Below are 13,468 nucleotides of genomic sequence, written 5' to 3' on the forward strand. Positions count from 1 at the left end.
GATAAAGAAGGAGGAGATGGAGGATAAAGGAGGAGGAGATGGAGGATAAAGGGGGAGGAGATGGAGGATAAAGAAGGAGGAGATGGAGGATAAAGGGGGAGGAGATGGAGGATAAAGAAGGAGGAGATGGAGGATAAAGGAGGATAAAGGAGGAGATGGAGGATAAAGGGGGAGGAGATGGAGGATAAAGAAGGAGGAGATGGAGGATAAAGGAGGAGGAGATGGAGAATAAAGGAGGAGGTGATGGAGGATAAAGGAGGAGATGGAGGATAAAGGAGGAGATGGAGGATAAAGGAGGAGGATAAAGGAGGAGGGGATGGAGGATAAAGGAGGAGGAGATGGAGGATAAAGGAGGAGGAGATGGAGGATAAAGGGGGAGGAGATGGAGGATAAAGAAGGAGGAGATGGAGGATAAAGAAGGAGGAGATGGAGGATAAAGGAGGAGGAGATGGAGGATAAAGGAGGAGGTGATGAAGGATAAAGGAGGATAAAGGAGGAGATGGAGGATAAAGGAGGAGGAGATGGAGGATGAGGGGAGATGGAGGATAAAGGAGGATGGAGGATAAAGGAGGAGATGGAGGATAAAGGAGGAGGAGATGGAGGATAAAGGAGGATAAAGGAGGAGATGGAGGATAAAGGAGGAGGAGATGGAGGATGAAGGGGGAGATGGAGGATAAAGGAGGAGATGGAGGATAAAGGAGGATAAAGGAGGAGGAGATGGAGGATAAAGGAGGATAAAGGAGGAGATGGAGGATAAAGGAGGAGGAGATGGAGGATGAAGGGGGAGATGGAGGATAAAGGAGGAGGAGATGGAGGATAAAGGAGGAGGTGATGGAGGATGAAGGGGGAGGAGATGGAGGATAAAGGAGGAGATGGAGGATAAAGGGGGAGGAGATGGAGGATAAAGAAGGAGGAGATGGAGGATAAAGGAGGAGGAGATGGAGAATAAAGGAGGAGGTGATGGAGGATAAAGGAGGAGATGGAGGATAAAGGAGGAGATGGAGGATAAAGGAGGAGGATAAAGGAGGAGGGGATGGAGGATAAAGGAGGGGATGGAGGATAAAGGAGGAGGAGATGGAGGATAAAGGGGGAGGAGATGGAGGATAAAGGAGGAGATGGAGGATAAAGGAGGAGGATAAAGGAGGAGGGGATGGAGGATAAAGGAGGGGATGGAGGATAAAGGAGGAGGTGATGGAGGATGAAGGGGGAGGAGATGGAGGATAAAGGAGGAGATGGAGGATAAAGGGGGAGGAGATGGAGGATAAAGAAGGAGGAGATGGAGGATAAAGAAGGAGGAGATGGAGGATAAAGGAGGATAAAGGAGGAGATGGAGGATAAAGGAGGATAAAGGAGGAGATGGAGGATGAAGGGGGAGATGGAGGATAAAGGAGGATAAAGGAGGAGATGGAGGATAAAGGAGGATAAAGGAGGAGATGGAGGATAAAGGAGGAGATGGAGGATAAAGGAGGATAAAGGAGGAGATGGAGGATAAAGGAGGATAAAGGAGGAGATGGAGGATAAAGGAGGAGGAGATGGAGGATAAAGGAGGAGGAGATGGAGGATGAAGGGGGAGATGGAGGATAAAGGAGGAGATGGAGGATAAAGGAGGAGGAGATGGAGGATAAAGGAGGAGATGGAGGATAAAGGAGGAGGAGATGGAGGATGAAGGGGGAGATGGAGGATAAAGGAGGAGGAGATGGAGGATAAAGGAGGAGGTGATGGAGGATGAAGGGGGAGATGGAGGATAAAGGAGGAGGAGATGGAGGATAAAGGGGAGGAGATGGAGGATAAAGAAGGAGATGGAGGATAAAGGAGGAGGATAAAGGAGGAGGGGATGGAGGATAAAGGAGGGGATGGAGGATAAAGGAGGAGGAGATGGAGGATAAAGAAGGAGGAGATGGAGAATAAAGGAGGAGGTGATGGAGGATAAAGGAGGAGATGGAGGATAAAGGAGGAGGATAAAGGAGGGGATGGAGGATAAAGGAGGAGGGGATGGAGGATAAAGGAGGAGGAGATGGAGGATAAAGGAGGAGGAGATGGAGGATAAAGGAGGATAAAGGAGGAGATGGAGGATAAAGGAGGATAAAGGAGGAGATGGAGGATAAAGGAGGAGGAGATGGAGGATGAAGGGGGAGATGGAGGATAAAGGAGGAGATGGAGGATAAAGGAGGATAAAGGAGGAGATGGAGGATAAAGGAGGATAAAGGAGGAGATGGAGGATAAAGGAGGAGGAGATGGAGGATAAAGGAGGAGGAGATGGAGGATGAAGGGGGAGATGGAGGATAAAGGAGGAGATGGAGGATAAAGGAGGAGGAGATGGAGGATAAAGGAGGAGATGGAGGATAAAGGAGGAGGAGATGGAGGATGAAGGGGGAGATGGAGGATAAAGGAGGAGGAGATGGAGGATAAAGGAGGAGGTGATGGAGGATGAAGGGGGAGGAGATGGAGGATAAAGGAGGAGATGGAGGATAAAGGAGGTGATGGAGGATGAAGGGGGAGGAAGGACTCAAAGAGATGGATGTGGAGGGGAGAAGAGAGAGGGGGCATCAGAGGGAGGAGGGGGGAGACAGACTGAGGAGGAGGAGGAACAGGAAGAAGAGGAGGAAGGAGCATCAGCAGCAGGACACACACAGACACACACAGACACACACAGAGACACACACAGACACACACAGAGACACACACACAGACACACACAGAGACACACACACAGACACACACACACAGACACACACAGACACACACACACAGACACACACACAGACGGACGGACTGTCGGCGGATCACGGAGCCTCCGCCGCCGCCTCTGAGCTGCTGCAGCCGGACACAGAAGCAGCAGACGCGGCCGCAGACACGGAGCCATGGCCGCTGAAGACAGCCGATCCACGGCCTGCACCGGCTCCAGCCTCCTGCAGCCGGTCAGCGAGATCACCAACCTGCCGCTGGACCAGGTAAGAAGCACCGGGACACGAGCCGGAGCTCCGGGGCGGAGACCGGCTGCTGCCCGCCACACACACCGCGCTAAATGCGACACGCTCGGCCCGAGAGGGCAACAAACCTCCGGCCGTGTGATGAACAGAGACAGCGGGCAGACAGGCGGTGCAGCGGGCGGAGGTCCAACATGATGGAGGCCGCGAATCAGACACACAACACACCGAGACAGCGGCCACATACACCGGGAGGGAGGTGGAGGAGCACCATCACTGTGCGTGTGCGTGTGAGTGTGTGTGTGCGTGTGTGTGTGTGTGTGTGTGTGTGTGTGTGTGTGTGTGTGTGTGTGCGTGTGTGCGTGTGTGTTTAATATGAAACAGTCAGCCTGTTGACAGTCACTGTGTTACAGATGAACAGCAGCTGCATCAATCAATACAGATCAATACAGATCAATACATCAGCTCACAGCACAGGAGAGTAACTGCAGCCCTGCTCAAGTACTCAAGTACACGTTTAAAGTACTTGTAACCTGAGGATTTATATTATCTAATACTTTTACTACATTCATGTAGTAAACGTACTTTTACTACATGAAGCTGACAGTACTGCAGTACTTTTACTACATGAAGCTGACAGTACTGCAGTACTTTTACTACATGAAGCTGACAGTACTGCAGTACTTTTACTACATGAAGCTGTGGCTATTGTAGTTTCACAGCAAGGTCCACATGCTTACATGCTAAAACGCTAACATGCTATCAAGGCTAACAGGATAACAGGCCTGCAAGTGGTCCAACAAGGTACATATGCTAACCTGCTAACAGGCTAACATGCAGTACAGTAGTGCTGTAGTACTGTAGTATGACAGTACTGCAGTACTACAGTACAGTAGTACTGTAGTACTGTAGTAATTTCACAGGATTGTCACAGAAACATTGTGTCTGAGTTCCTGTAAAAACACAATGTTACTGTGATTTTCATGTATATAACTGTAGATAATTACAGTGTACTGCTGTGAATTTACTGTAAAATTACAATAATATTTTTATTATTTGTGTTTCACAGTTAGTAGTTTGAGTCTGAATATGCTAAGCTAACTGATGCTATTCACTCATTTAGTCAAATGTTGTTAGCTTAACTTGTGTTATTGTTCAATCTGACGCCTGTTTGAATTTAGTGAAACTCAACTCAGTCAACACTGATGTTAGCATGAGGTTAGCTTAGCACGAGGCTAAGTTAGCATGTGGCTGAGAACAGTTGACTGCTGGTTGTAAACAGAACATGGAGGATGTTTGTGTTTACTGTGTGAACTGAATCAAATATTTCCCCAAAGTTCAGTTTGTTTTCTGCCATTATTGATCCTCCATACTTGTTCCTGTAGGTTCTTTCAAAATAAAACCAGTGTAGTGTGTTTCTAAGAAGATGGCCCTGAGTCCGGTCTGTTTGTTTGATGTTTCCTCCTCCATCATTAGTCACAGCTCACTTTCTAATGACCTCGTCTGTTATGTAAAGAAGGCTGTCGATGCTCCGGGTGTTTCCTCTGTGGAGCCGAGCGTCCGACTGTAATCGCTCAGTTTACACAGCGTTCATTATTAATGAGCGACACATCAACAAGCGTCGCCTGTTTCTCTCTACAGCTGGATCAGATGTTCCTCTGCTAACACTGTGTTGTCACTGAACCACGACACACTGTCTGCAGAGGCCCAGACAACATCCAGCCGTTCACTGAAAACCAGTTCAACCATCTGAACCTGAACCAGTCCGACTGCCAGCTTCTGCCTGACAGGACAAACTGAGGGCTGAAATCTGAGAAAAGCAGATCAGAAGCTACAAACAGGAATTGTTTGATATTTGTTATTAAACATGACTTTAATGTTGAATTATGTGTCTAAATAGCAGTGATGGAATGTAACTGAGTACATTTACTCAAGTACTGTACTGAAGTACAATCTGAGGTACTTGTACTTGACTTGAGTATTTCCATTTTCTGCAACGTTATACGTCTACTCCACCATCATCTCTTTTCTCTCTCATCACTTTTAAACAGTCAAGACGAGTCATCAGGTCTCAGTACTGAACTGTAGGTGGATGATAAGTAACGCTGCAGACTCATCACCCAGTTCTCTCCTCAGACAGCTTCACAACCATTCACACCTGGACTCACCTGAAGGCTGGTTGGGTCAACGACCCACAAGTGGCCCTAACGACTCTGAAACTCAGAGCTCACATGTGTCCTTAACGACTCTGTAAGGACACTCCCACACAGTGTGAGGACACTCCCACATGCTGTAAGGACACTCCCACACAGTGTGAGGACACTCCCACACTTTGTAAGGACACTCCCACACTGTGTGAGGACATTCCCACATGCTGTAAGGACACTCCCACACGGTGTGAAGGCACTCCCACATGCTGTAAGGACACTCCCACACCCTGTAAGGACACTCCCACATGCTGTAAGGACACTCCCACACTGTGTGAGGACACTCCCACACCCTGTAAGGACACTCCCACACAGAGTTTAAAGCCTGCAGCTCCTCCAGTTAGTTAGAAGTAAAGAAGCCTCTTGGATGAGAGGTGAGACGTCTCCAACAAACTGAAACACGTCCAGTTGCTATGATACAGAACTTAGAATCACACAGGAAATGTGTCAGTAAACCAAAACTAGGAGCCAAATAAGGCTAAATGATGGATATTAACATCTTAATTATTAAAGATTAAGTCAGGGTGATAAACTCGTCTCCGTCCTCTGAGACAGCAGTGGGTCTGTAGGTGAACTCAGAGTGAGTTCATCTATAAAGTGTTGGTACATGTCCTCAACATGTTTAGTGATAAAGACTCAGGTGAGAGGACAGCGAGTCCTCCTGAAGACAGCGAGTCCTCCTGAGGACAGCGAGTCCTCCTGAGGACAGAGAGTCCTCCTGAGGACACGTGAATAATTGAGTGTGATAAGAAGAAGACGTTTGTCCTCCGTGTTACAATAAACAGCTCAGCTCGTCGTCCATCTCTGTCCTGTAGTTCACTGAGTCAGCACAGAGTGGAGGTCGTCTCGTCTTCTTCAACTGCTGCTCCACCGCTGATCACCACAGAAGAAGAAGAAGCATCAGTGCTGCTGACGATGTGTATCGTGATGTGAAGCTGCAGGGTGAAGCTGCAGAGTGAAGCTGCAGGGTGAAGCTGCAGAGTGAAGCTGCAGGGTGAAGCTGCAGGGTGAAGCTGCAGAGTGAAGCTGCAGAGTGAAGCTGCAGGGTGAAGCTGCAGAGTGAAGCTGCAGAGTGAAGCTGCAGGGTGAAGCTGCAGAGTGAAGCTGCAGGGTGAAGCTGCAGAGTGAAGCTGCAGGGTGAAGCTGCAGGGTGAAGCTGCAGGGTGAAGCTGCAGGGTGAAGCTGCAGAGTGAAGCTGCAGGGTGAAGCTGCAGAGTGAAGCTGCAGGGTGAAGCTGCAGGGTGAAGCTGCAGGGTGAAGCTGCAGGGTGAAGCTGCAGAGTGAAGCTGCAGGGTGAAGCTGCAGGGTGAAGCTGCAGGGTGAAGCTGAGCTGCAGCAGTCATCACTCATCAGTCTGCTGGACGGCAGCTCGTCGCTCAGACTCTATAAATATCAGCTGCTCTTCTTTTAGCAGCAGAGACGTCAGAGATGACGACAGGGTTCAGTCACCTGCGGCAGGTAACTCCTCTGTGTCTGCAGGTGAACTTCGTGGTGTGTCAGCTCTGCGCTCTGCTGTCGGCCTTCTGGTTTCGTCTCTTCCTTCATCCCAGTAGAACCAGTCCCTTCATCAGACACGTGGTGGCCACGCTGCTGGGACTCTACTTCGCCCTCTTCTGCTTCGGCTGGTGAGAAAGTCCTCAACAGCGGTACTCGAGTAAAGTACTCGAGTAAAAGTACAGATATGGTGTTTAAATATTACTGTGGTACAAGTGAATGTCTTTTATTTTGTAGGTACGCACTTCACTTCCTGGTTCAGAGTGGACTCACCTACGGCATCATGATCCTGACCGGAGTCGAACACATGCACAAGTAAGAGGAGGAGGAGAGGGAGGAGGAGGGGGAAGAGGAGGAGGAGGAGGAGAGGGGGAGGAGGAGGAGGAGGAGAGGGGGAGGAGAGGGGGAGGAGAGGAGGAGGAGAGGGGGAGGAGGAGGAGGAGAGGAGGAGGAGGAGGAAGAGAGGAGGAGGAGAGGAGGAGGAGAGGGGGAGGAGGAGGAGGAGAGGAGAAAGAGGAGGAGGAGCTGCTGTAACTGGTTATCAGTGACTCTCACAGTGGTTGTAATGCTCCCTGCAGCCTGTAGGGGTCACTAACAGCATGTAGCTCAGATCAGTCGTGTCAGAAGCTGAATAAATAAATAAATAAATAAATAAATAAATAAATGCACCTGTGTTTTCAGGTACTGCCTCCTGGTGGCGCTCAGCTATCTGAGTCTGTGTCAGATCACTCGGGTCTACGTCTTCGACTACGGCATGTACTCTGCTGACTTCACAGGGTGAGTCTGTGTTCACTGACCTCAGGTCAGTCTGATCTACACCTGTCTGTACCTCCACCCTCACTGCTCTGACTGTGTCTGCAGCCCCATGATGGTGATCACACAGAAGATCACCAGCCTGGCCTTTGAGATCCACGACGGTAAACATTCGGCTCGTTACATCAGGTTGACTCGTTGGATGTTTGCAGTTTGTTTCAGTTGTGTGTCTGTCGGCAGGGATGGCCCGGAAAGAGGAGCAGCTGACTCCAGGACAGAAGATCCTCGCCATCAGGTCCGTCTGAGTGTGACTTTAGATGTTTTATTAAATGTCTCTGCACAGGACTGCACACACAACTGTGTGTGTGTGTGTGTGTGTGTGTGTGTGTGTGTGTGTGTTCAGGAGGATGCCCAGTCTGCTGGAGTACTTCAGCTACAACTGTAACTTCATGGGGATCCTGGCCGGACCCACCAGCTCCTACAACGACTACATCGCCTTCATCGAGGGAGACCCCCGTCGCCATAGAGACCAGGAGGCCGACAGGAAGCTGAGGCAGAGCGAGCCTTCGCCAAATGTACGACTCGTGACCACAGTCACTGATCAGATGATCATCAGGTTCTGATCATCCAGACCTGTTGTCAGAGCTTTTTAAAGGTGCAGTACGTAAGATTTCAGCTGAGAAGAACTGAACGCATCACCAGAGTGTGAAGACACGCTGAAGTTAGCATGCTAATCAGCTAGCCCCAGCCCACTGCCAGTCCAAACATCCACACTCCCCCAGTGCTCCAAGCGCTGGTTCTGGACCATTAGCTTCATGGCTAACTGAGCTAACTAGCTAACAGCAGCCACATATAGCAGCAGTTAGCGGTTACACTACCCATATGAATGAGACAGGCAGCCAGTTCTTACATATGTGACCTTTACAGCTCTGTGCAGCTCTGTTGATGCAGTGATGTAGACGAGATGTCCGCTCAGAGACGAGGACAACATGTCCTCCTTCAGGAGAGACGTCTGCTGTCAGTGTGGAGGAAACTTAAATAAATATACTTCTGTCTCCTCAGACCGAGGTGGTCCGGAAAGTGGCCACCTCCTTCTTCTGCCTCCTGGTGTTTCTGTCGGTGTGTAAAGTTTTCCCCGTGGAACGAAACATCGACGATGACTTCATCGCCAACGTGCCCGTCTACGCTCAGGTGGTCTACCTGTACCTGTCCATGCTGACCACCAGACCCAAGTACTACTTTGTGTGGACGCTCGGTGGGTGTTTAAAACATGAAGCTGCTTTCTTCTTCATGTTTCTCTCTCCTGCTGCTGCTTCAGTCTGTGTTTCATGTTTCCTCACTATCAGTCCAAGAGTAACTTAACACCTCCTGACATCGTGTCTGTGTGGACCTGTGCTGGTTTAACTGCTGCAGTGTCCATAAAGCTCAACACAAACTCTGTCTCACACGTCTCCTTCTCACCTCTTCAAACTCAGCTGACGCCATCAACAACGCCGCCGGCTTCGGCTTCAACGGCTACGACGAGGACGGCTCTCCTCGCTGGGACCTCATCTCCAACCTGAGGATCCTCAACATCGAGGTCAGGACTGTTACACACCACAGGAAGTGATCTGGAGTCAGTTTATCCCCACTGCACTGTTAGCTGTTAGCTGATACTTAGTTTATTTGTCTGAACATGGTCCTGATCAACAGTCTCATGTTCCTGTGTTCTGTGTTGATCAGTTAGCCACCAGCTTCAAGGTTTTCCTCGACAACTGGAACATTCAGACGGCCCACTGGCTCAAAAGGTCAGAACACATTCACTGTTTCTCATGTTAGTGCTCACTGCTCATCTCCAGATGGACCAAACTGTATCAGAGGAGTTCTGATCCAAACAAGAATCAGTTGGATCACCAGCAGGGGACTCAGATCAATCATTCAACTTCAGGTCTTTAAAATGACAGTTTGGTTTGTGAATTATTAAGATACATTTTTATTTGGTCAGCTGCCTGTGAAGGTGGTCACAGGTAGACTGCTGCCACCTGCTGGTGGATCTCTGACAGGACAGACTCAGATTACAGTCACCACACACACACACACACACACACACACACACACACACACACACACACACACTTCACTTTATTATCTGCTGTTCAGCTGATTAAAAAACAACAAAGCTTCACAAACATAAATGTAAATAAAGTGCAAAAGCTGCTGTTTGGTTTTCCTTTGCGTCTGTCTGACCTCTGACCTCTGACCTCTGGTCCACAGAGTGTGTTACGAGCGATGTCCGTACCACCCGACAGCAGCCACCTTCATCCTGTCGGCCATGTGGCACGGCGCTTATCCAGGATACTACCTCACCTTCCTCACCGGCATCGTCATGACACTGGCTGCTAGAGCGGTGAGCTGCCCTCGCAAACTGCTAGCTGTTAGCTTTGGAGCCCATTAACTAACTGTTAGCTGTTAGCTAATGATCCGCTACTAACTGCTAGATGATGGATGAGCCCACTGAGGCATTAGCATTTGAGTGATGCTCGATGCTAACACTTGATGAGGTTTAACAGGCCTCATGCTAAGAGGTTAGCATACACTGTGTTTAGGGACCATGGGCAAACACCTTTCAGGTCCTATGTTAGTTAAAGCTAAGTCCACGCTAACATTTTAGCAAGCACTTTATTAGCATCAAAAACATTTTAAACTATAGTTGTGTCTATGCTAACAGTTTAGCACCATACTGAGTGTGGCCGCTCTGTCCTCTCAGGTCAGACACAACGTTCGGCCACATTTCCTGCAGTCACCCACCCACAAACTGGTCTATGATGTCATCACGTGGGCGGCCACTCAGATGGCCATCTGCTACACGGTGGTGCCTTTTGTCCTGCTGTCTGTGGGTCCATCCCTCAAGTTCTACAGGTCAGTACGTCACGTTTAAGTCAGGTTAACTCTGTCTCTTTGTCAGGTTTAAGTCAGGTTTAACTCTGTCTCTTTGTCAGGTTTAAGTCTGGTTTAACTCTGTCTCTTTGTCAGGTTTAAGTCAGGTTTAACTCTGTCTCTTTGTCAGGTTTAAGTCAGGTTTAACTCTGTCTCTTTGTCAGGTTTAACTCTGTCTCTTTGTCAGGTTTGAATCTGTCTCTTTGTCAGGTTTGAATCTGTCTCTTTGTCAGGTTTAACTCTGTCTCTTTGTCAGGTTTGAATCTGTCTCTTTGTCAGGTTTGAATCTGTCTCTTTGTCAGGTTTGAATCTGTCTCTTTGTCAGGTTTAAGTCAGGTTTAACTCTGTCTCTTTGTCAGGTTTAAGTCAGGTTTAACTCTGTCTCTTTGTCAGGTTTAAGTCTGGTTTAACTCTGTCTCTTTGTCAGGTTTAAGTCAGGTTTAACTCTGTCTCTTTGTCAGGTTTAAGTCTGGTTTAACTCTGTCTCTTTGTCAGGTTTAAGTCAGGTTTAACTCTGTCTCTTTGTCAGGTTTAAGTCAGGTTTAACTCTGTCTCTTTGTCAGGTTTAACTCTGTCTCTTTGTCAGGTTTGAATCTGTCTCTTTGTCAGGTTTGAATCTGTCTCTTTGTCAGGTTTAACTCTGTCTCTTTGTCAGGTTTGAATCTGTCTCTTTGTCAGGTTTGAATCTGTCTCTTTGTCAGGTTTGAATCTGTCTCTTTGTCAGGTTTAAGTCAGGTTTAACTCTGTCTCTTTGTCAGGTTTAAGTCTGGTTAACTCTGTCTCTTTGTCAGGTTTGAATCTGTCTCTTTGTCAGGTTTAAGTCAGGTTTAATTCTGTCTCTTTGTCAGGTTTAAGTCTGGTTTAACTCTGTCTCTTTGTCAGGTTTGAATCTGTCTCTTTGTCAGGTTTAAGTCAGGTTTAACTCTGTCTCTTTGTCAGGTTTAAGTCTGGTTTAACTCTGTCTCTTTGTCAGGTTTAAGTCAGGTTTAAGTCTGTCTCTTTGTCAGGTTTAAGTCTGGTTAACTCTGTCTCTTTGTCAGGTTTGAATCTGTCTCTTTGTCAGGTTTAAGTCTGGTTAACTCTGTCTCTTTGTCAGGTTTAAGTCAGGTTTAACTCTGTCTCTTTGTCAGGTTTAAGTCAGGTTTAACTCTGTCTCTTTGTCAGGTTTAAGTCAGGTTTAACTCTGTCTCTTTGTCAGGTTTAACTCTGTCTCTTTGTCAGGTTTGAATCTGTCTCTTTGTCAGGTTTGAATCTGTCTCTTTGTCAGGTTTGAATCTGTCTCTTTGTCAGGTTTGAATCTGTCTCTTTGTCAGGTTTGAATCTGTCTCTTTGTCAGGTTTAAGTCAGGTTTAACTCTGTCTCTTTGTCAGGTTTAAGTCAGGTTTAACTCTGTCTCTTTGTCAGGTTTGAATCTGTCTCTTTGTCAGGTTTAACTCTGTCTCTTTGTCAGGTTTAACTCTGTCTCTTTGTCAGGTTTAAGTCAGTTTTAACTCTGTCTCTTTGTCAGGTTTGAATCTGTCTCTTTGTCAGGTTTGAATCTGTCTCTTTGTCAGGTTTAACTCTGTCTCTTTGTCAGGTTTGAATCTGTCTCTTTGTCAGGTTTAAGTCAGGTTTAACTCTGTCTCTTTGTCAGGTTTAAGTCTGTCTCTTTGTCAGGTTTAGGTCAGGTTTAACTCTGTCTCTTTGTCAGGTTTAACTCTGTCTCTTTGTCAGGTTTAAGTCTGTCTCTTTGTCAGGTTTAGGTCAGGTTTAAGTCTGTCTCTTTGTCAGGTTTAGGTCAGGTTTAACTCTGTCTCTTTGTCAGGTTTAACTCTGTCTCTTTGTCAGGTTTAAGTCTGTCTCTTTGTCAGGTTTAGGTCAGGTTAACTCTGTCTCTTTGTCAGGTTTGAATCTGTCTCTTTGTCAGGTTTAGGTCAGGTTTAACTCTGTCTCTTTGTCAGGTTTAAGTCAGGTTTAACTCTGTCTCTTTGTCAGGTTTAGGTCAGGTTAACTCTGTCTCTTTGTCAGGTTTAAGTCAGGTTTAACTCTGTCTCTTTGTCAGGTTTGAATCTGTCTCTTTGTCAGGTTTGAATCTGTCTCTTTGTCAGGTTTGAATCTGTCTCTTTGTCAGGTTTGAATCTGTCTCTTTGTCAGGTTTAACTCTGTCTCTTTGTCAGGTTTGAATCTGTCTCTTTGTCAGGTTTAACTCTGTCTCTTTGTCAGGTTTAGGTCAGGTTAACTCTGTCTCTTTGTCAGGTTTAACTCTGTCTCTTTGTCAGGTTTAAGTCAGGTTTAAGTCTGTCTCTTTGGCACAGTGGTAGTTCTGGGTTAGGGTGTTCCTCCTCGGGGACAATAAATCTCTCTAATCTAATCTAATGAGACAAAGATGGCCGCCTTGCATCAGCTGACGTTGTGTGGACTACAGTTTGGTGACTTGTGTTATTAGACCCGTCCTCACCTGTATTTGTCCTCACCTGTGCTCTGCAGGTCCTGGTACTTCGGCCTCCACATCGGCTGCATTCTGCTGGCCGTGGCGTTGCCGGTCAAACCGAGACATCTCCGCCTCAAAGACCAGCAGAAGAACCTGCTGCAGGAGAAAGTCCAGCACCACCTGGAGGACACAGACAGCAACTGCAGCCAGAAGGAGAAGGACACATGAGACAGAGGACAGAGAACAATCATGTACCACATTTAATTTCCATTAACTTGTATAGAAGAGAGGACGAGGAGGTGAAGCGTGTCAGACAGACGTCCTCCTGCCACCAAGTTAAAATACTGTTTTATTTGGATTCGCAGGACGACAGCAGGTCCTGACCGCCAGAGGCCCGATCACACAAAACTTTGTGTTCACATGAAGAACGACTCAAAGTTCAGTAATTAACAGGAGGAACATTTTCTGGGTCGGATGAATGAGCAGTGATGGAGGATATAAATACAAATATACTGTAAGTTCATGTGGAGCAGCTGCCTGAGCTGTGAAGTACTGACCCGACAGGAACCTGCTGATGGACGACAGGATGGACGACAGGATGGACCACAGGATGGACAGGGAGACACTGAACGGATGATTAGACGAGTACATGATTGAATGACAGCATGTCAAAGAAAAGTCCAGTATATGAGAAGACAGACAGAGTGGACGACTACATGAGCTGTGAGTGAGCAGCGCATTAATCCACCACAGAGACGCAG

The 13,468-nt window shown here is 47.5% G+C and overlaps 1 protein-coding gene across 2 annotated transcripts in view; it reads left to right on the plus strand.

The window, feature by feature from the left end:
- Nucleotides 1-2,744: 2,744 nt before the first annotated feature.
- mboat2b (membrane bound O-acyltransferase domain containing 2b) overlaps nucleotides 2,745-13,468 on the plus strand; it is an 11,713-nt gene continuing 989 nt past the window's right edge. The window contains exons 1-14 of one of the 2 annotated variants that reach the window (XM_073492587.1): nucleotides 2,745-2,951; nucleotides 6,614-6,759; nucleotides 6,866-6,943; nucleotides 7,310-7,405; nucleotides 7,490-7,545; nucleotides 7,622-7,676; nucleotides 7,785-7,956; nucleotides 8,444-8,636; nucleotides 8,857-8,960; nucleotides 9,104-9,168; nucleotides 9,635-9,767; nucleotides 10,128-10,279; nucleotides 12,764-12,958; nucleotides 13,073-13,090. In XM_073492587.1, coding sequence (XP_073348688.1) covers nucleotides 2,862-2,951; nucleotides 6,614-6,759; nucleotides 6,866-6,943; nucleotides 7,310-7,405; nucleotides 7,490-7,545; nucleotides 7,622-7,676; nucleotides 7,785-7,956; nucleotides 8,444-8,636; nucleotides 8,857-8,960; nucleotides 9,104-9,168; nucleotides 9,635-9,767; nucleotides 10,128-10,279; nucleotides 12,764-12,935 — 1,512 coding nt within the window. In that variant the 5' untranslated portion in view covers nucleotides 2,745-2,861 and the 3' untranslated portion in view covers nucleotides 12,936-12,958; nucleotides 13,073-13,090. Of the gene's footprint in view, nucleotides 2,952-6,613; nucleotides 6,760-6,865; nucleotides 6,944-7,309; nucleotides 7,406-7,489; nucleotides 7,546-7,621; nucleotides 7,677-7,784; nucleotides 7,957-8,443; nucleotides 8,637-8,856; nucleotides 8,961-9,103; nucleotides 9,169-9,634; nucleotides 9,768-10,127; nucleotides 10,280-12,763 lie in introns of both variants that reach the window. The other variant, XM_073492586.1, reaches the window with a different exon arrangement.

Source organism: Pagrus major, chromosome 22 (genome assembly GCF_040436345.1).
Source record: "Pagrus major chromosome 22, Pma_NU_1.0".
NCBI classification, from domain to species: domain Eukaryota; kingdom Metazoa; phylum Chordata; class Actinopteri; order Spariformes; family Sparidae; genus Pagrus; species Pagrus major.